Source organism: Falco naumanni, chromosome 8, assembly GCF_017639655.2.
Source record: "Falco naumanni isolate bFalNau1 chromosome 8, bFalNau1.pat, whole genome shotgun sequence".
NCBI lineage: Eukaryota > Metazoa > Chordata > Aves > Falconiformes > Falconidae > Falco > Falco naumanni.
In genome coordinates this window covers 12,717,936-12,743,969 of record NC_054061.1, presented here as the reverse complement: position 1 = coordinate 12,743,969, position 26,034 = coordinate 12,717,936, and the positions used below count along the sequence as shown (strand labels likewise).

Here is a 26,034-nt window from a genome sequence, read left to right as displayed (position 1 = left end):
CTGGCCTGAAGATCTCCGCCCTGTCACCGGGCCTGCAGGCACACGTCCTGCCGCTATCGCGGGGCCAGGTCAGACCTGGCCGGGACCCTTTCCGCGGGCTGCGAGAGGGCGGCCGCGGCGCCACCGACATGGCGGGCCCCTGGGCGACGCACTCAAGATGGCGGACGCGACGCCGCACCCAAGATGTCGGCAGTAAGGCCCCGCCCCTCGCTACCCTCAAGATGGCGGCGGGGCGTCCCGGCTCCCGCCCCTAGCCTGCGCCGGAAGTGGGGCCGGAAGTGCGGCGGCGCTGGCGGAAGGGGACGCGCAGGAAGCGGCTGCCGGGGTTAACCCTCCACCCGCGGCCACAACAACAGGGCGGCGCTGAGGGGCAGGTAAGGAGCTACGGGCCGGCAACGGAGGGCTGAGCCGGCAGCGGTACGGCGGGGCTCGGTGAGCCGAAGGCTGTCGCCTCCCGTGTTCTCTGGGCAGGTGGGCCCGGAGCGGCAGTGCGCTGCCGCTGTTCCCCTTGCCGGCTGGGGCTGTCGTTGTCCAGCACCGGGGCCTCGGGGCGGCCCGGCCTGGGGCTGATGAGGGCCGTTCCCCGGAGTGACAGGCCCTTAGGAAAACTGTCCTCCCTGCTGCTGCGGCGGAGAGGGGGGAGCCCTGAAGATGCCGCGTTAGGGGCGGCTGCCGCCACCGCCCCCCCCGCTGAGGGAACAGCGGCGTGTGGGCTGGCTGCAGCGAGGACGGCTGTGGGGAAACCTGCTTTTATATCGCTTATCTAAGCAAAAAATAAACGTGCGCTTCCCGTCCCCCCCGCCCCCCCCCCAACCCCCGCATCTTCTCACCATAAGGAAACACCCCTCTTAAATTAGCACTTACCAGGCCGTGCCTAGCTGTTCTCTGCACTTCCCTGTAAAGCTGTCCTTTCTGCGGGGGGTGCGGGTCTCCCCGTGGCTTTGTAAGTTTTTTAAGTTCAGTGTAGTAGTTTCTAATCGGGGAGATACCATTTTGAGCCGTTGTTTCATACAAAGACTCTTGGGGAGCAAAAATCGGCTTTGTTAAATGCCTGAAGGTTTTTGGTTGTTCTGGGTTTTTTCTTTTGTGATTGTTTTGGTTTTTTTTTTTTTTTTCTTTAAATGGGTCAGCTTCCTCGTGTAGAATGAGATTTTAAAGCTGCGTGCTTTAGCTCAAAATAGTATCAAGAAGAGTATGTATCTTACAGAAACTGCTGCCTCATAAGAGACATTTTCCCCTTTACTTAATGGCAGGAGACAAACTACACTGCAGTCGAAACTCGGAGGGCAGGTTGTGTGCATTGCGTTTAAATCTTACAGGATTTTTTCAGACTTTCCCCCTATATGTGCTGGCCTGTTTGTTAATATCTTTTTCTCTTACCTTACATCACAGTCCTTTTAATGCTGTCCTTTAAATACTGCTGTATTGTACTCCATCATGTGTCTGCATCTATCTAGAAATTCTTACGTTGTATTCTGCCTGCTGTTCAAGTTGAGTCATCAGGTGACATTCACTGGGAATCCATGTAATACTTGTTTTCATTCAGATCCAGTATCTAAGTAGTTTGAAGTGAATTTTGGCCTTCATGAAGTTGAACAACATTACAATGCAGTATTACGAACATACTAAACCCTTCCACTGTGCACCAAAAAGAAAGGTAATATGGGTATGGGCAACAAACTCAGGGCCTGTAGCTTTGACTGGAGAAGTCCTTGCTAATCCAAAGGAGCAGAGATATGTTTCATGCTAGTCACAGGCAGAAGGTGCCAATTTAGTTATTTTAATATCACCATTTTAAATAAAATCAATTATGACAACATACAGTTGTTAATTTGAGATGCATAAGAAAATGTGTGAAGGCACGTGTTTTTCAACAATTAGATCACAGTGAAACTATCAATATGTCAAATTTTGTGCCAGCATATAAATAATTTGTGTTGGAGAATGCAAAATTTTTCTTTTTGATTTCCATGAAGTACTTTGTTTTCCTTCTCAGTTGGCATATCCACATAATGTGAAGCAAACACTATGGTATATTTACGTGACAGTGAATGCTGTAACAGATGCACCTCTAATGAGTTTTCCAAAATCTGCTTTTTTTTTTTCTTAAAGTTGTTTCTCCTTATCCACCAAATTTTGGTATTCAACCTGTTAAACAGGTTTACTGAGTTAATGTTGCTTTACCCTACTTACCAGAAAGCATTCCTCAGCTAAATAGCAGTAGTGAAGATGTTTCTCATGCTGTTCATCTGTATGCGGTCTTAACACAGTTCTTCTAATGTCGACATTGTTTGTATATTTTTTGAGTTGTTATTTGTTATTTCTTGTAATCAATTTGTATGTTTTTAAATGAAACATACATTGTTATTGCAGTCCTTCTGTGCCTGTATGTGTGCTGCAGGAACAATATAGACACAAACACAATTCAATAAAGTGAAAGAGGAGAGGGTATCCTGCATATTGCTGCTGAGGCAAGGTCTTTCAGTTTTGCTGTGGCTTTGATCTTTAACTAAGCAACCTAAATATTTTATTTGGTATTCTAACCTCTAAGAAGAGCTAGTTCGAGGACCTTTAATAGAGCATTTTTGGGGAATGATCAGTAGGAGGCCATTTTTTCTAAAAGAAGACTTAATTTTCTGCTAGACAGAGGCTTTGGACTTTCTTTTTCACTGGAACATGTCTAGTTGGCATTTGCTTTGTAACTTCTGTGATGTCTGCACGGCTTTCCTGTGATTTATGTTGATCACAGGATGGTATCTTTGAAGACATCTTATTCGTGCAAAAGAATTGATCTCTGATTAAACCTATGGTGATTTTCCTCTCTGTTAATTTCCTTTAGCTTAAAGGGATTTTGTAGTTTATCTAATAATCATCAGGTTATGTCTGAGATCTTATGTGTTAGGCAGACTATTAACTTGTTGGAATAATTTTTCTCTTCTTAGTTAACTTAATTCAGCTCTATTGGGGCTTGTCTTTTTTGGCAGATTTTGCTGGTTTTTTGGGGGTAAACAAGGCTTAACTGGTGTGTCCCCCTCTACTCTCTGTCACTTTTCTCTTTCAGTTGCCCTGAATTTGCACAACATTGTGAACGTTTCCTTTCATCAGAAATCATTGCAAATATGGGTCCCCGGCGGAAAAATGTAAAACCATGCTCAGTGAACAGGGAAGGCTCTGAGTCTACCAAAGCTGATGAGCCAAAAGATTACATGAACCAACTCTCTCATGAAGTGCTGTGCCACATCTTTAGGTGAGGAGCTGGTCAGAAATCAGTTTGGGTTTTATTATTACATTGTTTTCAACTTTTCCCCAATCTTACCTGCATTGATGTCACATATTCAGAAAGTGTAGATGTACCATGAGTGAACAGGTGGATACGAACTGGATTAAAAAGGGGTGATAAATGTTCTTTTCAGTCCTAGAATTCATTTGGATACTTTGAAAATTAATTTGTGTGAATATCATGAATGGTGGAATGAGAAGAAATAAGGGATTTAATTCCTTTCACCAGTGTGTGGTAACAAGTGTTTAAATACTGATTTCAGTGCAGAAATGTGTCTCACATAGCATGCAGTTGAGGTGCATGTTTTGAAATTGTTGCATCTGCTGCATAGGATGCAGAAGGGAGCCTGGTTGAACATATAATCTTCCCTACAGCACAGTCCTTCTCCAGGATGTTCACTCATGCCTATTATATTCAAAACATAATGCCTTACCAACAAGTTCTTTAAAAACAGTAGCTTTCCAAAATGTCTGCAAATTGAGCATGCTAGTGTGTACTAGAAAATGAAAGTACCTTTAATTAAACCATGTAGAAACTATTGTGGGAAATAGTTTGGTCAGCAGTATTTATTAGAGGACTAAAGTATCTCTCCATTTTAATATTGTATTTCTACCTTAAATATCCTATATTCAGTGTCAGAAATCGGTGAGTCATTCTGCTTAGCAAAATTTCACACTGTTATTAGAGTATGGCCTGAAAATTCTGTTTGAGTTAATGTTATTAGGTGTTAGAAGTATATGAATTCATGTAGTCATGCTTGGGATGTTCTTTAGTTTGGAAAAAGTCAAGAAGGATCCACCTTTGATAAATCAGAGGGGTGTTTTTTCCTCTCCCAAAGGTACCTTCCCTTGCAGGATATTATGTGCATGGAATGCCTGTCCCGGAAGCTGAAGGAAGCTGTTACTCTTTATCTGCGAGTAGTGAAGGTTGTGGATCTGTGTGCAGGCCGTTGGTGGGAGTACATGCCCACTGGTGAGTAGTGCACTCAAGATATGGCGTTAAAGTGGTATTGAGCAGATCTGTCTGTACTATCCTGGTATTTATAATGACATATTCAGGTTAAATTTCCAAAGCAGTAAAAGGAGTTAGATGTTTAATTCCTTTTGACTTTTGTGAGATTTGGGTGGCTTCCTTGAGTATGTGGTTTGGAAAATTTATCTGTGTCTGTGTGTATATATATTTTGGATACTACTGTAGCAGAAATGGGGATTCCTTTGTAGCAATCTGTAAATACAATCTGTGTTTGTCTGATTATTGTAAGGGAGTTTATCCAAGGGTTAATCCAAGAAGAGGCTGTTTGCATGCAGGCAGGAAAAAATACAATGGAATGAGAGAGCAACTCATCTACCAACACTTAATGTAAGAATAAATAAGTTTTGATGTCACACCTCAAGCCATCTTCAGATCAATAGATAAATTTGGCAACCTAGGTCAACCCTGTGAGTATTAGGATTTCTGTTGGATTTAAATTACACTGCTGGGATTTGTTGGGGGAGAGAGCTACAATGAGTGAATTCTAAAAGTCAGATGATCTGCAAAGTTGGATTTAGTAGGGCTGATATCAGGTAGATGGTTAGGCCTAGCCTAAGATAGGTGTAAATACAGAATACAGGTAACTTACTAGTTTAAAGTACTTTTTATATGTTGTCTTATGTTAGAATAAAATAATCCTTTGCTTTAAGAAATTGTCGTCTTTGAGAACTTTGAGCTGGTATGAATAGCGATGAACTGCATACAACTGATCCAGCTGGGCATTTCTGAGCCGTGTAGTTGATAAATGGAATTCCAGGAAAGATAGAGACAGGAAGCCTGACAGTCCGCAGAGGTGCTTCATCTGAGAAGGGAGAAAGTATAGTTAACCCTGTAGCCATGCAACTGCGCTGAAGGAAACCTATAGAAAGCCTTCAAAATTCAAGGCAGAAGAGAGTATGTAGGTCATGGTTTCTAGAATCTCTAAGTAGAAGACAAGCTATTGCTTCACTGAGTACATCTTCCAACACTGTAGAATTTATATTACCATACAAAAAGAACAACTTATTTGGCTTTCCCTTTACAGATAGGTGTCTGCTGTCACACAAATACCAAATCTCTTGTTGTCATCTTAGGTTTCACTGATTCCAGTTTCCTAACGCTGCTGAGGAAGATGCCAGACATTGAACAACTTTATGGTCTTCATCCCAGGTACCTTGAAAGGCGCAGAGTCCGTGGCCATGAAGCTTTCAGCATTCCTGGAGTTTTAGAGGCTTTGCAAGCCTGCCCAAATCTGCTGGTGAGTGGTTAGACTCAAGAAAGAACATCCTTTGGCAGCTGAGATGATGCATGTTAACAGAGCAGAAGAAATGTGGCAGGGACTCATTGCTTACAGGGCTTCATGTTCAGACCTGGGCTGCATATTCAGATCTGGCTGTACAGAATAGCAGTTAATTGTGACATATTTGCATATGAGTACTATTTTAGTTTCACCAGTGGGAATCACATGTGCTCTGAAGTTCAGAAATGAATTAAAATTCTGATCCCTCTGTTAAAAAGACAAGTCTTTCTACAAATTAAAAGTGAAATAACACATTGCATTATGTATAGTGTGTTATTGAGACGTTTATGTGGTTAAGAGGATATTGTTGCTTGAACTGGTGTTAGAGCATCTGCTTTGCTTCCTTTTATCCAGGGTGTTGAGACCTCTCATTTAGAGCTGGTGGAAGCTATTTGGACGTACATGCCACAAGTTCACATTTTAGGGAAGTTTCGTAATCGTAATGGTGCTTTTCCAATTCCTCCTGAGAACAAGCTGAAAATTCCTATAGGAGCTAAAATTCAGACTTTGCACTTAGTAGGTGAGTGTGGTAATGGTGAAGTAATTGGCTTAAACACAGGTGAATTTAAAGGCTTTGAAACTCTGCAAGGTTGTAATTCTTTTTAAGAGAGGGTATTTGGAATGTGGCATTTTTGAAATACTAGTTGCTATATATATGTTAGCAGTTCCAAAAAGCAAATTCTAAAAAAATTGCATTGACAAACTGAGGTGAGGAACTTGTGTTTTACAATGGTTACAGCTTTTCTCACATGCCACATAGCAAAGAAAAGATTTCCATTTAAAAGCCAGAATGTTAATCCAAAGAAATTTATCCTAGGGTTTATAGTTTAAAGCTTGCTTAAAATGTTTGTTTTGTTTGTGTATTGTTAGGGGTGAATGTCCCTGAGATTCCTTGTATCCCAATGCTGAGGCACCTTTATTTGAAGTGGGTGAGACTCACCAAACCACAGCCTTTTAAAGATTTCCTTTGTATCAGCTTACGTGCTTTTGTCATGAGGAACTGTGCCGGTAAGAAGGATTCATATATAGAGGGGATGGTTTAGCATGTAGGAAATCTAATTCTGTTAAAGCTCAATAGGCAACAAATGGGAATGGAAATCTTGAAATAGAAAATTCTGAAACGAGTCTTTGTTTTATTGATGGTGTTGGGTAAAAATGTACACCTCTCCTGTACGTTATTTGGTGCTACATGGTTCTATTGACTTCCTGATCTAGATGGATGTATGTGAACATTTTAAAATCTTTAACATGATATATTTGCTGTTAAGTGAACAACCTTCTTCGTCTGTATTGGTTTGTTCTATGTAGGACCCACAAATTCTCTGAAGTATGTTCCCCTAGTGACGGGCCTGGCTTCTGCTCGAAATCTGGAGCATTTAGAACTGGTTCGTGTTCCATTTCTTGGAGGACTTATCCAGCATGTAGTAGAAGATAGCTGGAGATCAGGTATGAAACTTCTTATCCCTCAGACTTCAAGTGAACAAAGAAATAAATAAAAATATTGGCAAATAACTGGAGACGTGAAGCTTAGCTAGTCTGTAGCGTATCCTTTCTTGATCATTATTTTAAAGGTATCAAGTTTGGAACTATGGTTATGGTGCTAAATATAGCTCTGTTCTGAGAATTGTTTTGACCTTTTAACTGTAATTAACTCTTGACTGATAAGCTAACCTTTCAGTTGCATTTGTTGGTGAGTAGAACTAGCAGAATTGGAGGGAGTTGGGTGCAAATAAGTGTTTTATTGATTTTCTAAAAAAAGATGCATTTTGTTAATTCAGTTGTCAAGACAATACTGTTGGAAATTTATAAGTCTTAAGGTTGTGATCTGTGATGGAAGTGTGAAAGAATGTTTTTTTTATTTATCAGGTGGTTTTAGGAATTTGCACACTATAGTTCTGGGAGCTTGCAAGAATGCACTTGAAGTGGATCTTGGCTACCTCATCATAACAGCTGCACGAAGGTATGTCCTTCAGATCTTTCTTTTCTTCCTTCTCCTTTTTCAAAATAAGCATGTTAGTAATGAAGTCCAAGAATGTGAAGAAGCAGAACAGCCTTCAAAATTTTAAGGAATATACATTTAAACTTTATGTAACAGGAGTGTTCTGCAGTTAAAGTAACTGGTGTTATGTCTGTTTCTGCATCACTTTGTGTCATAAGCTGCCACCTTAGACCTAAATCTGAACAGTGTGGTCCTGTTAGTCTCACAACTATATTGATATGCAACTGCCAAATACTGCTATAAAGATACAACAAATATCCTCTTAATCCTGCCATTGTTGAAAGAATATTTTCATTTTATTGTGAAAGAGCAACTTGAGTAGCTTCTATGGCAATTGTGTTTTGGCATGCCTTTTAATAGTAACAATTCTTAATTGCATTCAGGTTGCATGAAGTGCGGATCCAGCCTTCCTTGACCAAAGACGGTGTTTTTTCTGCTTTGAAGATGGCTGAACTGGAATTTCCACAGTTTGAAACTCTTCATCTAGGATATGTTGATGAGTTTTTACTACAGTGTATGACATCTTTTATATACATAAATAATTTGCAAAATATAAGTGTTAAACAAGTTTCTGTGTTTTCAGTCATGTTCTAAGAGTGATTAAAAATAATATTAGTGTACCCATATTGAGGCTGGTGACCTCATACTGCCAAATATGTTTTTCTTCACTCCCTGAAAGTCTTACTGAAGTTGTGAAAGTCTCGGCTTTATTAAGCTGAAGTAATAATCTGATCCATTTTGTAAAATTGGACTAAAATAGGGAGTTAGACAATCATGCTATAAAAGGCACATTTCTGAAATTTACTGCTGAGTTTGCTACGATCTTTTTCATAGGTAAAATGACGAATGGAGACTTGGTGAAGTATGGCTTGGCTGATGTGGTTGAAAATCCAGGAATTATTACCGATATTGGTATGAAAGCTGTAAATGAAGTTTTTTCTTGCATCAAATATCTGGTCATTTACAACTGCCCACATCTACATAACCCAAATAATTGGATCACAGGTATTGCACACCTTTGAAATTTTAGAGATATTATATGAATTGCTGTGATATTAAAAGAGAATTTTTCTGCTTGTAGTACCATTTGTTCTATTTCTTAGTAAGTACAGTAGATGATGCTTGGTTTGGAACCATAATGATGCTGCTAACAGTCAGAATGGAGGTACAGAAAATGCCTGCTCTCAAATTTGAAAAGGATATAATGAAAAGTGAGACAGGAATCCTTCAGGAAATGCATCTCTTCTTTTCCATAGATCATTCAAGGTGGACCCGACTGGTTGACCTCACCCTGGTGCGATGCCATGCAATAAAGCTAGATTCTTTTAGTCAGTTCATTGAGTTATTGCCAAGCTTAGAATTTATTTCTCTGGACCAGATGTTCCGTGAACCTCCTAAGGTGAGTCTTTCAGGGAATGGTTTTACTTTTTGTTGTTGCCAGCTCATTGGAAATATGGTGAGCTCCACCTGTTAGGCATTCTTTTAGAAGTTGTAATTAATTAAATAGCTTGGTAAGTAAAGGACTTTGGTTTGCAGTTGCTATTATCATATGTTAGGGAGAATGCTACTTTTTCCGCAGATTGGAGCAGTGGCAAGGTATGATCTTGTATGAATATGTGACCAGGAAATAAGACTCATATTGATTCTGTGTTTCTGTTGAAGTCTCTGCTGCTACTTCATTTTGCGTCTGCTTTCTATATGATATTTCTCATGCTGAGAGTCGGTTTACAATGCTAAGGGTTTTTTATGATTTTGTAGTGGGGGAAATGGGAGTGCTGTTCACCTGTTGGAGTGCTTTCAAAGCTTAGGAATTTTATTTCTTCATGTTGTCCCCTCTCCCACACTTGGAACAAATCATTTTAACAGCTGTTGTAACATAATGAAAACTGCCTATGTAAAAAACCTGCTTTCTTTGATCATTAATTCTATCTTGAGGCTACTGTGTTCTGGGAAGACCATGTAATCTGCTATTTGTGTTGCTCTAATATGATCTCATAGCAAATGAAATCCAACTCAATAATGTAAGGCTATATGCTTTGTGGAGTTCCCTTTCATTAGACGTTTAGCGGAGTGTAAGTTTTCTTGGTTGCCATACTTAAGATGGGGCTCTGCAGTGTGTAGCATGAGGAATTATTAGGGACAACTTCCACATTCTTCATGTGCATATTGTCCTGCTATCCCAGGTACTAATGACAGAATGCTTTTTCTGTTGGCGTTGGGATATGTTATTGATAAAATGTATCTGTATTTTCAAATCTTAATAGTTGCTCTTTGTCTTCAGGGTTGTGCTCGTGTGGGCCTAAGTGCAGGCACAGGAATTGGCGTCTCATCTGCTCTAGTCAGCAATCAGAACTCTAACAATGACAATGACAACAACAATAACCACCAGAATAACAATAATCCAAACATCCACCACAACAATCACCAACACCCAAATGACCAGAATGAGGAGAATGACCTGCGGCAAGATGGTCAAGCTGAAGAGCAGCAGATTGCAGCTGAGGGTAATCTCCGACCTTCGGGAACCTTTGTAGGGAGGGATTTTATTTGCATTGCCACTTAGGTAGGGTCCTAGGGGAGATATGAATATATGTTGAAAGCTTGTTATTCTTTTAGTTGCTGTTATGTAACCAATCTCTTCTGAAGGCTGTTGGCACATTCTCTGATACACAGATAGCTTGTATCACACAGGTATTGTATCTAGTAGCTGTTACAGGCACGTTACAGTTCAATGATACGTGTTAGTATGGATGTTAGCTATGTGGAGTTTCATGTGATACTCCTCTGTGAAAGTGTCAAGTGTTTTCTAGGCTGCTCTGGTCAGAGCTGGGAGTACATCAGTGTTGGATGGTATATTTTTAAACTTCTCCAGCAAAGGCAGATGTCTCTTGGAGGGAATGAACATGTAAATCCTAGTTATGCTGCTCACTGCAGTAGAATAAGACTTCTGAGAAGACATGGAAAATCTGGGAGAAGAAACCCCCAGAGCTTAGGCTGGGGGCTTGGCTAAAGAGATGTAAAACAAATCTGTGAGAGACTTGTGCAACCTAGTGACTTACTGAAGAAATCAAGGCAGCTATTACTTCTTAATGATTCGCTGACTCTCTGTGGGTACCAGTTGAATTCCTTCTATGCTTAGGGGCTCTGTTCCTTCTGTTTCCTCTTTTTGACCTCATCTTAATCTTTTCAGCACTGAATGAGATGGAGGAGGTGGCACAGGAAGAAGGGGTGGCCGCTGGGCAGGGCCAGAATGAACTCCCAGGTCATAGCCAGGCTGTTGTTCCTATGGAGGTGGACGAAGAGCAAGCAGGTAACTGTTTGTTGAAAGAAATTACCTTTGGGTATCCCCTTCTTGAGGGGTTAAATTTTTCAGTATAAGTCTGGTTTTGGATGATTTCCTTCAGCTGTGTTCTCTAGTGTGTGTGGAATAATGATGCTAGCACAGCTTATTGCTGTGAAGAAATCTGTTCTGTTTTAAAGTCTGTTTTAGAGTTCTGAGTTTTCTTCTACATACGGAGTAAAATACCTTGATTGTAAAGCCTTATTTTTGAGCCCAGTATAATAAAAGACTCAAGGGCCTGAATGAGCTTGTCATGTTTCCTGTTGGTGTTAATGGCCTCACTTCTTTCACTGCAACATATGGATTCTTTTTTGCCCTTTTTTTTTTTTCAAGCCAGAAAAACTTGTTCCAGTGTTAATTTGTATTAGTGACATCATTAGTGACACACATTAGTCACATAAGGCAGTCTTTGCTGGACAAAGTAATTTTCTACTAAATATGCCAACACCATGAAGTAACATACATCTGTGCTGGATCTGTTCACTTTTTCAAGATAACTCCTGAAAACATTATTTAACTTCATGTTTATTTCTTAACGTTATTCACAGGCATATATGTCATTGTGATTGGCTATCGTTAGTAGCCAAGAGAGGTTACTAACAAAGCACACTTATACAGAAGCTTGATAATTCATGCTTCTCCTTCCTGCTTCCAGTGGTGGGATTTAGAAGGATAATTGCAGATCTTCTGACTGACATTTCTGTCTTTGTGTTGGAGGTTTCAGGGACTGCTTAGAATATATAGTTGTGCAGTTACTCATCCTGTGGTGGAAGAATCTTTAAGCTGTTCTGAAGCGGAAAAAAGATTACAGAAAACCTCTGTTTTGTTTTACATTGTGATACTCTTCCCCTTCCAAACTAGAATACTTTAATGCTGAAATGCAGTGTTTTGCCCTTCTTGTATTTGCATTTTAATGAGGGAGCCACAGAATGGGTGGCCAAATTGAATCGAGTTAATCTCCTGTAGTTTTTTGAAGCAGGTCTAAAAGTTCTTCAGCCCTTTAATCTGCGCTTGGCTTTTTTTTACATGAACTGTTGGCATTCTACTGTTTTTAGGGCCAAGTGGCATTCAGCCTGTTGTAAAAGCAGCGCCTATTACTGTCCATGATTCAGACAGTGAGGATGAGGAAGAAAACGTGGGGACTTCAAGAGCCTGCATCTCTAACACCATTGCACAGAATTACTCAGATGGAGAAGAAAAAAACAGAGATCCAGTGGAAACGAGAGAACCTTCAGGTGTGGAACAGATGGGTTCCTAGGCGCTGTTAAGCAAAACTTATTCTCAAGCTTCAGTCTTTCAGTCTTGTTCAGGTTTATTTCTAGCTTTGTAATATGCATGCTTGTTCGTTTGCCCCCTACTCTTTTCTTCCTGTTATAAATCTAGAATGAAGGTGTAAGGACATATCTTTCTGAGCTTAAATCACATAGTCGCTGTACAGAAATGTAGAAATAGTGGTGCTGCGCTGCTTTGCATGCAGAAACCTGCAGCTTCTCTTTTGAATTTCCAAGTGCACAGAATTTATCATGTCTGTGAAGCCAAATTTGCAGCTATGTTGTCTATATGATTGTCATGGTTTAACCCCGCAGCCACCCACTCACTCCCCCCTCACCCAGAGGGGTGGGGAGGAGAGTTTGAAAGGAATGTAAAACTAGAGGGTTGAGATAAAAACAATTTAATAATTGAAATAGAATAAATGAAAGAACAATAATAACAATGATGACAATAACAGTTATAATGAAAAGGGGAAGGGAAAGAATAAAATCCAGAGAGAAAGCGAGAAAGACATGTGGTGCACAATGTGTCTGCTCACCACCCATCCACCGATGCCCCGCCAGTCCCTGAGCCACGATCTGCCCATCCCAGCCAACCCTCCAGGTATAGATACCAGGCATGCCATCCCATGGTGTGGAATACCGCTTTGGCCGGTTTGGGTCAGCTGGCCTGGAGCTGTGTCCCCTCCCCGTTCCTTGTGCCCTTCCAGCCTTTTCCCTAACAAGGCCTGAGCAACTGAGAAGTCTCACATCAAAACCAAAACACAGCACTGTACTAGCTCTTAAGAAGATAATTAACTCCATCCTAGATGAAACCAGCATAATGATTCATCTGTCAAACGGTTGCTGCTGAAACAAAATGTGACCTTTGGGGCAAATGCATGAGAGTTGTAGAGTTGTAGCTGTCTTTTGGTTTATGGGCTCCCTGTGGGAGTGTCCTGAAGGAGACTCTTTAAGATCAACTTTGCTTTGGTGAGAGGTTTGGAGGTTAGTTAGAATTCTCAGGGTGATGTTCAGTATGGTCACTTTCTCTTCTGAACAACACTTACTATTACAGCATGTGTATATGTGTGTGTATGTATTATTAGTAGTATCAGGTTATGTATTACTACAACTCATTCAGAGTTAAAGGCCTAGAACTTCATGGTAGTATGACAACTACAGAGAGACATAGAAAAGGACATTTCCTGTCTTTTGAGTTTACAGCTACAAGCTGCACATCTGTGGCACAAAGTCAGAGTCCTGGGTCCAGTGCCATGTGATGTACAGTCTTTCCAGAAACAGAGATGATGTGGTATTCCCTGTAGTTTGTATTCTAAGTGAAGTAGTTCTATACATACACAGGAAAGGAGGAAGTTTAATTGTAATCTACAAGTAATTGATAGATAAAGTGCCTACAGTATTAAGCTTTAATGAATATTTAGCTAAGCAGTTAACATAAAAATCCTGCATTGTGAAGAACTGAGAAACTGGTCTGGTACTGGTTTAATTTCTGCAAAACCTGGGACATATCAAAGCTGTAATAGATTAAGTATCTTCCTGTTGTAATTAGCATAGTCTGTACACATCAGTCCCCCTGTCATTTTAGTACATTTCAACAGGACTGGTAGTTTCAACTTGGAAATCTGTGGAGTGCAGTGCTTGTAGTGTAGATGTTAGTTCTGGTTTGAGGGTTGAAATAACTTGTGTTTGGAGACAATTTGCATAAACTTCTGTAGTGCGAGTAATGTTTTTTCGGGCTTGATTTAGTATAATTAGCTGAGAGGATTAAGACATTAGACATTAAATTCCAATTGTGATTTGTACACTATTTGCTAGGTTTTTTTATTCGTCTGTAAACTGAAAGTACTGTTGCCGATGTACACTTTTCCTACCCAGGAGGGGGAGCTAAGGATTGCTGTTGAAAGCATAAGCTTTTGTCCTACCTATGTTACTACTTTGTCAGATTTATTCCTCATATTTGAGAAAACAGAACTCTGTTATTCATGTGGTTTTCATCTTTTTGTGCTGTGGCCATTTTAACCAGTTAGCTGCTTTGTGAAAATATTAGCCTTTCTGGCAAATATCCATCTCATTTACTGACAAATACCACAGCATATCACTGCAAAAATAGCTGCAAGACATTACAGAGATTCAGCAACTGCTAGAAATCTTATTAATTCCCATAACATGTGAATAGCAGCATGGTCTTGACAAGATTTGTCATTAGCCTCTGGGCTGCCTTCTGTTTTAAGTAATCTCTAACAGAGTAGTACTAAGCATTTATTTAAGCTGTGTATTGGTTGTCTCATTGTTCTCTCTTGCTTAACTCTTGCAGTGAGCGGTAAAGGCAAGACACCACTGCGGAAGAGATGCAGTGCCAACCAAGTGGGACAGACAAAGCAGTTTCGTACTGAGGAAAGCAGCTGTGAAAAAGGTTGTCAAGTAACAAGCGAGCAGATTAAAGCAGACATGAAAGCAGCAAGTGACATGCCTGAAAGGAACAAAAGCAAAGATTCTTACCCAGGTTGCAGTAATGCTACAGGATCAACGGGAACATCCAGCTCCTGCAGTGCTGTTTCTCCTAGCCCTGACTCTGCACAGACAGCTAATAGCCACTCTGCTGGCAACAGTCCAGCAACTGGAGATGAATCCAGGCAGTGTGTCTGCTCGCCTTGTAAAAGTGAAGGTTCCAGTGAGAGAGAGACTGAGGAGAGCTCTGTTTGTTCCAGGTGTTCCTGCTACAAGCCACAGGACACACAACAGAGGACTAGTGGGTGTTGTGATGGGGAATGCCCATCCACGAGTGGAGCCTGCAGGAATGGACCAAACAGCGCTGGGTCAGATTTTGCACTTAGGACTCTGCCAAACTGTGGGCCTTCGGGAGAGACAGGTGATGAGAGGACTAGTGGGAGTGCCTGTGGGCCTGCCAGTGAGGAGGAGAGCACAGGCTCACAGCGAAGGAGCTGTGAGATTGAGTATAAAGAAGAGTATCCTCGCCGACCACTAACAAGAGCTAGAAGCAAGCTGTCCCATGTCCCTCTGGTGTCAGAGTCAGGTATGACTTATGTGCATATATTAATTACTGAGTAAACTACTGTGCTGGCATGAGACAGTATTGAAAAACTGCAACACCCACAGATAATACTGAAGTTAAATGTGAAGTTATCGGTCAATAATTTTAAACTAAGTGATCAAAGGGTCATAATATTGATGGAACAGAAATGACTGACTTCGCTGCCACAGCTAGGTAAAATAACCGATCTCTCTGAAAGACTGCCAGTTACTTTTTTTTTCTCCATGCAAGTATTTCTGTATGTGTTATCCATACATACTAAACAGTGTTTGATTTACTCATCTGAAAACCAAATGCAACTTCTTTTGACAGCTTCTGTCTTCCTGTGAAGGCTGTTATTCATTGAAACATAAGACTGTCTCCCCCATTAAAATTCTCCCTTTAAAAGGAAGAAGACAGCAGGTATGCTCAGATCTTATCAAGAAGGCAAAAGTTAATAACTGATACTTTATCAACCAATAAAGCAAGGCATAATTACAATTGAGCCAAGCTTGTGCACCTGCGTATTGGATTCTACTTCCAAGTGTATAAGGCATGGTGATCAAACTTGTTGAAAATTGTCTTTTTATTAGTTTCATGCTTCACATCATGTAAAACAAACAAAACAATAAAATAAAAACAAAATTCTGAAGGGCTGGAATGAAGCCATAAATTTTGGGGGAAATTTGAAAGGGGAACTTGCCGTTTCCTCGAAGTATACTTTCCAAAATAATGATTTTAGTTGGACATAGCACACTTTATAATTATCTCATATATCCAGGATTCCTTGCTGGGAATGTCTGGCAAGTAAAGTGAAACCAAAAAATGAAATATGCTGGTTACAGAGCTGCATTTGTTAGAGGCAGAAAAGATTAACAACAAATTCGTATCTCTCTTATACACGGAATGGTTCAAACATGGTGTCCTGGTGTCTTTCCAGTTTATCTTAATGTTCCCAAGTGTTAGCAAAACCAGAATCACCTAGGATATTGTAGTCAGTTGTATCTCAGATTGGAGAAATGATCTTGGTGTTAAATTTAAAATGTCGTGTTTTCTACTTTGCCCCATTGTGACTAGTAATTAGTTTACAGAAATCAAAAGAAAATACTCTCTATCCTCATCCATTACAAAAACATGAAGTGAAGTCAGTCAGATCTAAGTATTAAATTAGATTGTCTTTCAGAAAGATACCCTCTGCTTTCATATTTCAGTTGTTAGTCAGGAAAAAGATATGTTCTGCTTGTGGAGAAAAATGTCTGTATTTCTTATATTTAGCCTACACAAGCCAGAACTGTTTTCCCAACTTCATACAGTTAATGCGTATGTCTTTATGCACTTATTTTCCTCTTTGAAGCGTCAGATATTAGCTGATGCTTGAGGCAGAGTATGAGACTTCATGTGTCGTTTTTATCTTTTAAGTTTGTGTTCAATGCGTAGGACAGTGAGGCGTCTTCTGCCTGGCTGTTACAGTGCTTTTCTTCACTAGGATGGGATATACAACGTGTTAGAGTATAACCTGAAAACATTTTGTTACAGAGTTGAAAATGTTTTTTCTATAAATCGTCTAAAAATTTGCCTTGAATATGACTGGTTTCTCTTATTCTAGCATAAATGACAAAATGTCATTGTGGTTTTTGGCTTCTGTAACAATTCTATGTTTGATAGTGGAAGTATGTTTTTTTTTTCCTCCTAAATTATTTACTTATATTAAACAGTGTAACAAGTAAAATATTAAAGATAATGAAATTTTAAAAGCATTATCACCACAGACAGACCAGCTCGCGTTGAAGGACTACTCAAGTGTGTAATTCTGATTTTTACTTCAGCAAAAATGTAAGCCACAGTATTTCTTATAATAAAGAGGGTTTTTAAAACTTTCATTGTTTGCATTTGTGGTGAAGCAAGCTTTTCACATTTTAAAATGCATGTTATGTTAAACCTTCTGTAAAGATTTTTTGGCCTTGAGCTGTACCTTGAACAGTTCAACGCAAACTTGGAAAACTTTCCCTATAATATGGCTAGGAAGTATTTTGCTATCTGTAAATACTCTAGGAACTGTCAAAAAAGTGTTACCTGGGGATGATGATCCATGGGTGCCACAAGTTGAGTACTTCAACATTAAATCTTTAAACCTGTGGATCCCCTAAAGCCATAGCCTGAATTCTGGAGCTCAGAAGGCCCCTGAATGTCACATTTAATTAATAGTTTACATGTATTGGTAGAATATGATGATGTTAAGTAGGAAAAGAGATGGTTTTTAATGTTAATGATACTATAGCATGGAAAAGTTCATAGGTCTCTAATATTTTGCACCTCTTATCTTGATTGTGAATCTTTGTGAACACAGCATATGTTTTAACAAAAAAGTCAAAGGAAGCTTAATTTTAGTAAAATGTGTTGTTTTGATCTGCTAATCACAGAAAATTAATTCTAGGGTATTTTTTTTTTCCCTTACTGTCGGAAGTAAAGGGTGGTCATCTATCATAATTTCTTCTCAAAGCTTCATCTTAAATCAAGCAGGAATTTTGTCACTGGTACATGAAATGGAGTAAGAAGCAGCTTGGGAATATCAGAGTATTTTATATCTGGACATCCTTTTTAATATTAGGAAAAACTTAGTGTAGTGACAGTTATAAAGAGCAGACTTCCAAGCAATTTGAGATTATTTCTACTATTTAAAACATTAAAGCTATTTTGGTTCTTATATTTGTCAAGAATGCTCTGTTTGCTGCAGAGAACCAAGTGTATAACTTAACAAATAATCTTTAGCTCTTTTCTTGGCTTCACATTTTTCTGCAATACTGAAACTGTAGGTTCATCATTCCTATGTCTTTATCAAGAGCCCACCCCCCTGCCCCAAGTTATTTAGGTTGCAGTTACATATTAGTTATGAATAATTCTGAGCAATAAACCTGGAAGTGGTTTTTGTGCAAGGAAGAGAGATACAGTTGTCTTCAAACCAAGCATGTATTTTGAGCTGCTTATATATCTTGTTAGATGTTTTCAGCTAAGGAATGCCTGTATTGTTATCCTGAAATGTAAACAGAGGAAAGATTTTTCTGGTTTTCTTTTTGCAGAGGTGGCTAAGCCAAAGCCACGGCAAACCACAAAGCGGAAAAGGACAGCTGACAAGTCCACAAGTACAAGCGACCCGGTTATTGAAGATGATCATGTTCAAGTAAGGTCTTTTTCTTCACTTGCTACAGGTTTATCAGCTGGAGATGCTCATGAACAATGATGTAATTATACAAGCTTGTCTTCCATGTAGAGCTAGACAAGTACTAACTGATCTGACTGATCTCTTTGGTCATAACCCTGTACGTGTTAGGTGCAGTGATACTCTAACTGGCCTGAGAAGAGCAAAGCATAAGCTAAAGCTAAACTTGGAAGTTTGTGACATGCTCATGGCTAACAGTGCTGCATGATCTCCTGCCTTCCCACCGTGTCCTCCTTGCTGTGCAGGGGGAAAAATTATTCTCTGGCATTTAGTTTTCAATGACAGCATAGGCTACTGCTGTTAAAAGAAGCATGGGATATATAATTACCTCTGGACATAGCAGCTCAGGTGTTACCTTGCAGGCTGGATGTTCTTTTAGTATGTAAGTAACATGAGTTAATTCTTCTCCGGTGAAGATTAGTCATGGGAGGAGCAATTGCAAGGTCTAGTTTTGCTGTATTGAGGCTGTTTACCCAAGGCTCATGTTCTAGCCACGCATGAGATTGCTTCAGAAGATGACTCTAAACATCTAACTTAAGCGTGTCTTCTGAGTTATGCTGTAGAGGAACCTGCCTATGTTTATATTCCCCAATCTCAGAAGAACTTGGCCTCACTGATTTAAGACAGTTATTGTGAATGTGTCCCACAATATTTTTTCTGGTTACTAGGATACATTACAGCTTTTGTAATTAGCATAAAAGCTATTTTGGGGTACATGATTTTTTTTTCTTAAAACACACCATTTTGAAAAAACAGTATTGTGAGTTTTTAATCTTTTTTTTTAACTATCTGTAGCTACAGAAATAGCTTAAATTGCTGGAACTGAAAGAACCTGTTGCAGAATGCTTATATTTTCTCTTTATATGCGTTTACTTTCTTTTACTAGAACTCTTTAGTCGTCTTTGTGTAATTGGTCAGCTTCGTCCTTGGGCTGCTAAATTTTACTAGTTTTTTTAGTGAAAAACATTAGAAAATTCAGATAAAACCCCCAAAAGATCCTTTCTTACTACGTTCTCCCTGTGTCCATACTATTGGAAGTGATTCTGCTTGAGCTTGATGTGTGCTTTATTCTTCTAACACTATAATGGACATAGAAGATTAAATAGGTTATGTATGTAATTTCCAACCTGCCACGTGAGGTTTTCCTCTGAGATAGCGTTGATAAAATACATTGGTATGGGAAGTTCAAACAATGATTCTCTGCCATACCATCTTTCTGTGTTTAAACAAGTGTCACTCTCCAGAATTGCTATTTTTTTCATCATGGTTACAAAGTAGGAATGGAATAGTAGAGAATTTGAAGTTTCTGAGAGATGATGCTCAGGTTTTCTGATAGAGATTGTGCTTTCTGGTATGACTCCCCTTTTAATCTTGTGAAGACGTTCTTTGGCATGTTGTGATGTTGCGGATCAGCAGGAAGCCTTTTTTTTTTTTTTTTTTTTCTCCTCATTGCTATCAGTAGCTTAGTCATTTCAAATAGAAGCTGTATTATATTGTTTAGTGTCCAGTTAATATCCTTCTGTACAGAAGCTATATTATATTGATTAGCATCCGGTTACTATCCTTCTGTGTCTGGCAGCATCTTTTAAAATCCAGTGTATTTTAGTTTTTCTTTGTTTTTACTCTGTTATAGATTGATCATTTTTTAAAAAAAATTTCACCAGGTACTGACTTTGAAGTCCAAAAACCTCGTTGGAATCACCTTGACCAATTGTGGAATAACAGATTTGGTACTGAAAGACTGCCCCAAAATGATGTTCATACATGGTATGTAGTTAATGTCATGCATGCCTCCTCCATCTGGCATTATTAAAAATTTCTGAAAGAGTTAAATTCAGTCTACTGCTTATTTTGTTTTCATCAGCTGCTTTGCTACATGTCAGACTGATGCTTGGAACACTAAATAATAGTGCTTTTCAGTTTGAATGCTTCTTTCCTTATATGTTGTTAACAGGTTTAATAAAGATTAATATCTGAAACAACAGATGAAATTATATGACAGTTAGGAAGATGAGATGTTTATTGAAGAGTGATAATACAATAATTGGAGTTTGATGAAATGAGTTGGAGTACCCTGATTTTTTCTTTGATTTCTTCCTGCTTCCATAGTTTATTCAGCTGACATAATGATACTTTCCTCCTTGATATGATAAAAATCTGTTTTAAATGATGGCACTTAAGCTGCATTAAATGCACATGCCAAGGTCTGTGACCAGTCCTGTATTGAAGCATTGGGTCATATATTGTTTTCCGGAACATCTACACTGAACATCTTTTTTTTTTTCTGAAATTAGGTACCTCTACTTAGCTGAGGATTAAGACATTCTTTATTCCAGAATACTTCTCAGAACATACATTAATTTTGAACTAAATTTTGATTACATGAGCAGTGTTACGGGAAAGGAAATAGCTTTATTTCACATTGTGTGGCTTCACAGTACTCTATATTTGATCAGATTTTTAAGTCAGTGGTTTTCAATTGTGGCAGTCCACAGACCATTTCAGGGGCCTATGCAAAAGGAAACAAAGGGAGAAAAAGGTTATTGTTAGATTAAAATTGACATAGCCTTTTGAAAGAACTCTTCTTACAAGTTCTCAAACTAGAAGTTTGATCATAATGTGGAGGAAATAAACAACTTGTCTATTTCTTCAATATACTTAAGTTGCCAGCTATCCAAACTCCATCAGTAAATGTCTGTTACTACATTACTTGTTTGCCTTCTTTTGAAACAGTTGGCTTTGAAAATCTCTGACAGAAGGTTCCTAGGGACTTTTCAGTATTTTATTTCTTCTCTTAATAATTTTGCTTGCTGATTTATAGCTACAAGGTGCCGTGTATTGAAACACTTAAAAGTAGAAAATGCACCAGTTGTCAATCGGTTTGACTATGCCCAGTGCAAGAAGTTAAACATGGATCAGGTTCTGGATCAGATTCTAAGGATGCCACCAGAAAGAAACCGGATCATTTATCTTCGTCCAATGCAGCAGGTACACAACCAACTTACATTTAATCACAAACAGATCTGAAGTTCTGCCTGTATTCTTTTAGCACTCTTGACTTCATGTCTTTTAAATTAATACAAAAAATGTAAACGTTACAATAACATCTCTGAGAAACTTGCTTATTAAAACTTCAGCTTGTCAGGGCTTTTATTGCAGAATCTGGAACTTGGACGATACAGAATTTTAAGACTTAACATTACCATCTCCAATATTCATTGTGTTAGAAGATATTGTAAAAAATCATGATGCATTTAATTCATTCCAAACTGAAGAACTAAAAATATCTGTAAGAATCTAGATGCTACTAAGTCAGCTTGTAATTATATATAAGCAGAAGTATGACATAACCATAGGTATCTGAAATCTTGAACCCACGTCCTCCTAGATTTAGTAACAGCAGTTAGTGTTTTGAATACTGCTTTGCTGAAAGCTGCGTCCTCTTTTGATGCTAAACAGTGTTGCAAGACAGTTGTGGTACTGGGAGCCACCCTTTCCCCAGACTACATGTAGGAGATGTAAGCACTGATATTTAGTGAGTTGTTGAGGTCGTTTGACAAGTAATTAAGAAGGCTTAATTTAAGGTTCAGAATGTTTTTTTGACTTTCAGCAGAGCGTTCTGTATTAGACTGTGATGCTGCTTCTGTCATGCAAAGTAATGCTTTTTCTGGTTTGGTTTGCCTGACCAAATAGGGGAGGCTGATTTCATATAAAAGCCAGCTTTTCTTTGAAACCAAGCTATTCAAGGACAGTGGTAAGACAACTGCGAGGAAAAAAACCCCAAAAATAAACCCCAAAACACAATCCCTCCGCTAAGCCAGAGACAAATTCTGAGTAAATGAATGTAGTTTAGACCATTACGTAGTTTTATGAAAGTTTACTTACATACTGGAGTTGTGAAACCAGAAAACAGACGTTTCCCATCAAATTCCACTACCTGAGAATATTTGTTGGCAAAGCTGCGCTAAGGAAGTTTTACTCTGCTTAATCATGTATTTATGTATGCTGTTAAAATTTCATTTCACTGGACCCAGAATTTGGGGGATTTGGTAGGTGGTTTATTTCCCTTGTTTACAAGTCTTTGTTTGCTGCCTTTCACAGGTTGACACGTTGACTCTTGAGCAAAAGATATTTAGTGGCCCTTATCCATACCACATTTGCATAATTCATGAATTCAGTAATCCACCTAATGTCCGCAATAAGGTGCGCATTCGGAGCTGGATGGACACTATAGCAAATATCAATCAGTGAGTACTTGCCCTTCAGTAACTTTACAGAAAAGGTGTTCAATCCTGATTTAGCAGCTACAGCTTCAGTCAAGCTGTAGACTTGCTATATTCTGTTAGTCAAATGAAAAAAAAAAACCAAACGTTTGTTGACTAGGGAAGGTTGAATTTATAGTGCAATGTAGAATTTCAGTGTCAGGATCTAATACAAAATGTGGATTAAATAAGCTTTCATAAGTATATGAAAAATACTGTTAGAATTCACCAGTTCTATTCCATCCAGCAGTAATGTGGTTAAACATTGAAGTAGTCAGAATAGCTGAGGAATATCTTCAAATCTGAAACCAAGTTTCTTTTATTACAAAAGGGAAAGACTGATCTATTCCAAGAAATAATGTTAGTTTCTGGGGAAGGTGATGTGCAATCAACATCAGCTTCTGACTGAAGAGCAAAAATTCCCTGCAGCAGAGAAGTGTATACAGTGGCTGTCATCCAGCTGTTTTAAACCAGTATTATTGTTGTCCTCATTTTTCACCAAAATGGCTAAGAGAACACATTAACTTTTGAAGTTTTGTTTAGTTGCAGCCACATTGGATTGTTCCTTACAGATAGAAAGCTATGCTTGAAAGGTAGCTTAATTGGTTTCTCATCTAAACTGTACATATTCTCTCTGACTTACTCTCAGAATTGGAGGGATTGCATACTGAGTTTGTGTGAGGGTCTCAGAGGGTTGTTTCTCTGGGTTCAGGTTCATTAAAGGAAAGGCAGTGTGGCAGGATTTCCCATTTGGTTTTTCTCCCTCACACTTTCACATTTCCTATCACTACTGTCTGTAATCTCTTCCTCCTCCTCTCTAGAGAGCTTATTAAATATGAGTTCTTCCCTGAAGCTACACGAACTGACGAAGACCTGAAGAAATACACTAAGTACCCTTGGGGACGAGATATTTACACTCTAGAAGGTGAGTGTTTATAGAGAGCTGAAAGCTGATGCTCAGTCTCTTGCTAAGATAAGTAACTTTGCATTAAGTTACAAGAGACGTGAATAATAACTCTTGTGAGGAAAGTGGGGGATCTTCAGCACAGAGTGGGGGAACTGAAATGAGGAGGTGCTTTTCCTGTGTTAAGAGTGACCAATCTATGTGATACCAGTGAAGTTTACTTGATGAAGGGTGCTGATGCTGCAGGAGGGACATTGTCCTCTTCGTGTCCTCATCCTGTCTGTCTTCTAGGCATTGTGGATGGTGCCCCTTACTCCATGATTACTGACTTCCCATGGTTAAGATCACTGAGAACAGCAGAGCCAAACAGCTATGCTAGATATGACTTTGAGGATGATGAGAGAAGTGAGTAATTGTTTTTGATGCATTCAAAGAATTTTAACTTGCTGCTTGGTCCCAAGATGGCAATGCATTCCTTTATTTTTCAGTTTTCTAATTCTTATGCTATTCTGGGTAGACTATAAATAACTACTTGTAGCAGTGTTAGAAACTGGATGAGGAGGGGGTCCAGCGGAGGAGAGGGCCGTAGTACTATAACAATGTATCAGCCAGCTGGAGACCCCTAATACTGCCACAAATCAGAGAGCCAGTCTCGTGCTTAGCCTAAAAATGTGATGCATTTGTGATATCCAGAAGAATGAGAGCATTTAAACCACAGAAAACCCATGTTGGGATGTGTAGTCCCAGCAATTCTTGTTCTGTGGAGTTTACTGGGACTCAGCTGGACTGCTGCCTCTGGCATTGCTTTATGAAAGGCTGTTAAGGCAAGCTGAACAGATCCAGCAAAGACAATTGAGACTCATAGAAACTTGGGAGAAAAGGGGAAAGAACTGGACTTGAAAACTCTGGAATAGAGATGATCTGGGTGAGAGTTTAGGATGCATATGCCTCTTTCTATTCAGGAGCTTGTCTTATAAAATACTATAGTAGGCAGTTCCTAGGGCTCAATTAAGAAACTTGCTTGGTAGCAGAAGAAAAAGATGTTCTTCCACTACTTAATTAGGAAAATCTTGGAATCTCCTTCGTTAGAGGTATTTTTAGTTGACGTAATTTGGGATATTCTTATCTATATCAGTTCAAGGGGATGAAGCTCAAAAGGATGAGGAAGAAATCTTGTTTGGCCATACCTGTCTCTGATTTATGTATTTATTTTATTTGAAATTGATTCATAGACTTCAGTGCTTATAGTTCAGTATTTACTCTGAATTATAAAAAATTGATATGTCTTTGATTTAAAAGAGTAATTAGATTAAACATTAAAGCCAAAGAAAATAAATAAAAAACTGCTGCTTTATTCTTAATTGCTCTTGTTTATAAAACATTTAAGTGATCACTGAAATGGATAACCTGAAAGCACGTCAGATAAGTCTCAGGGGAAGGCTTTTATGCACTGGGATTCCCTTCACTCTCAGACATATGAACTTTGTGCACATTAAATGAGTATTGGAGCTGTCAAAAGGTTTAAATACGGGGAAGGCAGAATACTGTTTCTGCTTGATTATTATTCCTTAACTGTGGTTGCTCAATGAAGATTTCTGTGTTTGTTTTCCAAGACATTTAATGCAAAACAGATTTGCTTGTGAATTTCTTTATAGGAAAGATTATCTAGTTGTTATTCTTATGTGCCTTCCACAGCTACTATTTATGCGCCCCGAAGGAAAGGACAATTGTCTGCAGACATCTGTATGGAAACAATAGGGGAAGAGATCTCTGAACTGCGCCAGATGAAAAAAGGTGTATTCCAACGTGTGGTGGCTATCTTCATCCATTACTGCGATGTCAACGGTGAACCGGTAGAGGATGATTACATTTGAGTGGATACTCACCCTAACCCATCATCTCTTCTAAATTCTGATTGGCACTGCTAGCCAAGAAAGCAGGTGGATTCTTTCCAAATGCAAAGCATTTTCTTGAAACACATACTTTGCAGTTGCTGTCACACAGTTTGGAAAAGAGTATGTAGTAAATGTATAATGAAAAGTAAAAATTGTATACTAAGATTTGTACATAGAGGAAACAAAAGAAAAACTTCCTAATACTGAGACTTTATTTCATATGTTTATACAATTTAATTTAAATTCCATTTTAATGAAGGCCAATAATTAGAAATGGAGAAGAATATTTGAATTTTCAGCCCATACAATTCATAGCAGTATTTTTTTTTCTTATAAACAAAATCCCATTTGCTGTGTTCAAAAGAGTCATCAGAATCTCTTTAATCTGTGCCTTTTTCTTGAGCATTTAAGAGTCCAGTCTGAGTAAACCTGTTGAGCACAATCTTTGTGTCTTGTGTGCATTTTTCAAAGGGAGAGAATTATCCTACAGCTGTTACAAAGGCAGCCAAGAGCAGGAAAAA

At 38.9% G+C, this 26,034-nt stretch overlaps 1 protein-coding gene across 6 annotated transcripts; it reads left to right on the top strand.

Moving 5' to 3' along the window:
• Positions 1-278: 278 nt before the first annotated feature.
• Positions 279-25,955, top strand: FBXO38 (F-box protein 38). Of its 6 annotated transcripts, XM_040602921.1 has the most exons (22): positions 279-374; positions 3,062-3,247; positions 4,119-4,252; positions 5,386-5,549; positions 5,946-6,111; positions 6,462-6,599; positions 6,900-7,037; positions 7,458-7,551; positions 7,974-8,104; positions 8,425-8,595; positions 8,847-8,989; positions 9,872-10,094; positions 10,781-10,900; positions 11,986-12,165; positions 14,519-15,238; positions 18,313-18,413; positions 20,117-20,219; positions 21,274-21,440; positions 22,554-22,699; positions 23,536-23,639; positions 23,910-24,023; positions 25,314-25,955. In XM_040602921.1, the coding sequence occupies exons 2-22, from the start codon at positions 3,120-3,122 to the stop codon at positions 25,490-25,492; spliced, it is 3,564 nt and encodes a 1,187-aa protein (XP_040458855.1). In that variant the 5' UTR covers positions 279-374; positions 3,062-3,119; the 3' UTR covers positions 25,493-25,955. The 6 variants fall into 6 exon arrangements, 5 of the variants coding, with proteins under 5 accessions (XP_040458855.1, XP_040458856.1, XP_040458857.1 ...); XM_040602922.1 differs by lacking the exon at positions 279-374 and having other exon boundaries at positions 3,112-3,247; positions 4,135-4,252; positions 5,462-5,549; XM_040602923.1 differs by lacking the exon at positions 279-374 and having other exon boundaries at positions 3,135-3,247; positions 5,462-5,549.
• The last annotated feature ends 79 nt before the right edge of the window (positions 25,956-26,034 follow it).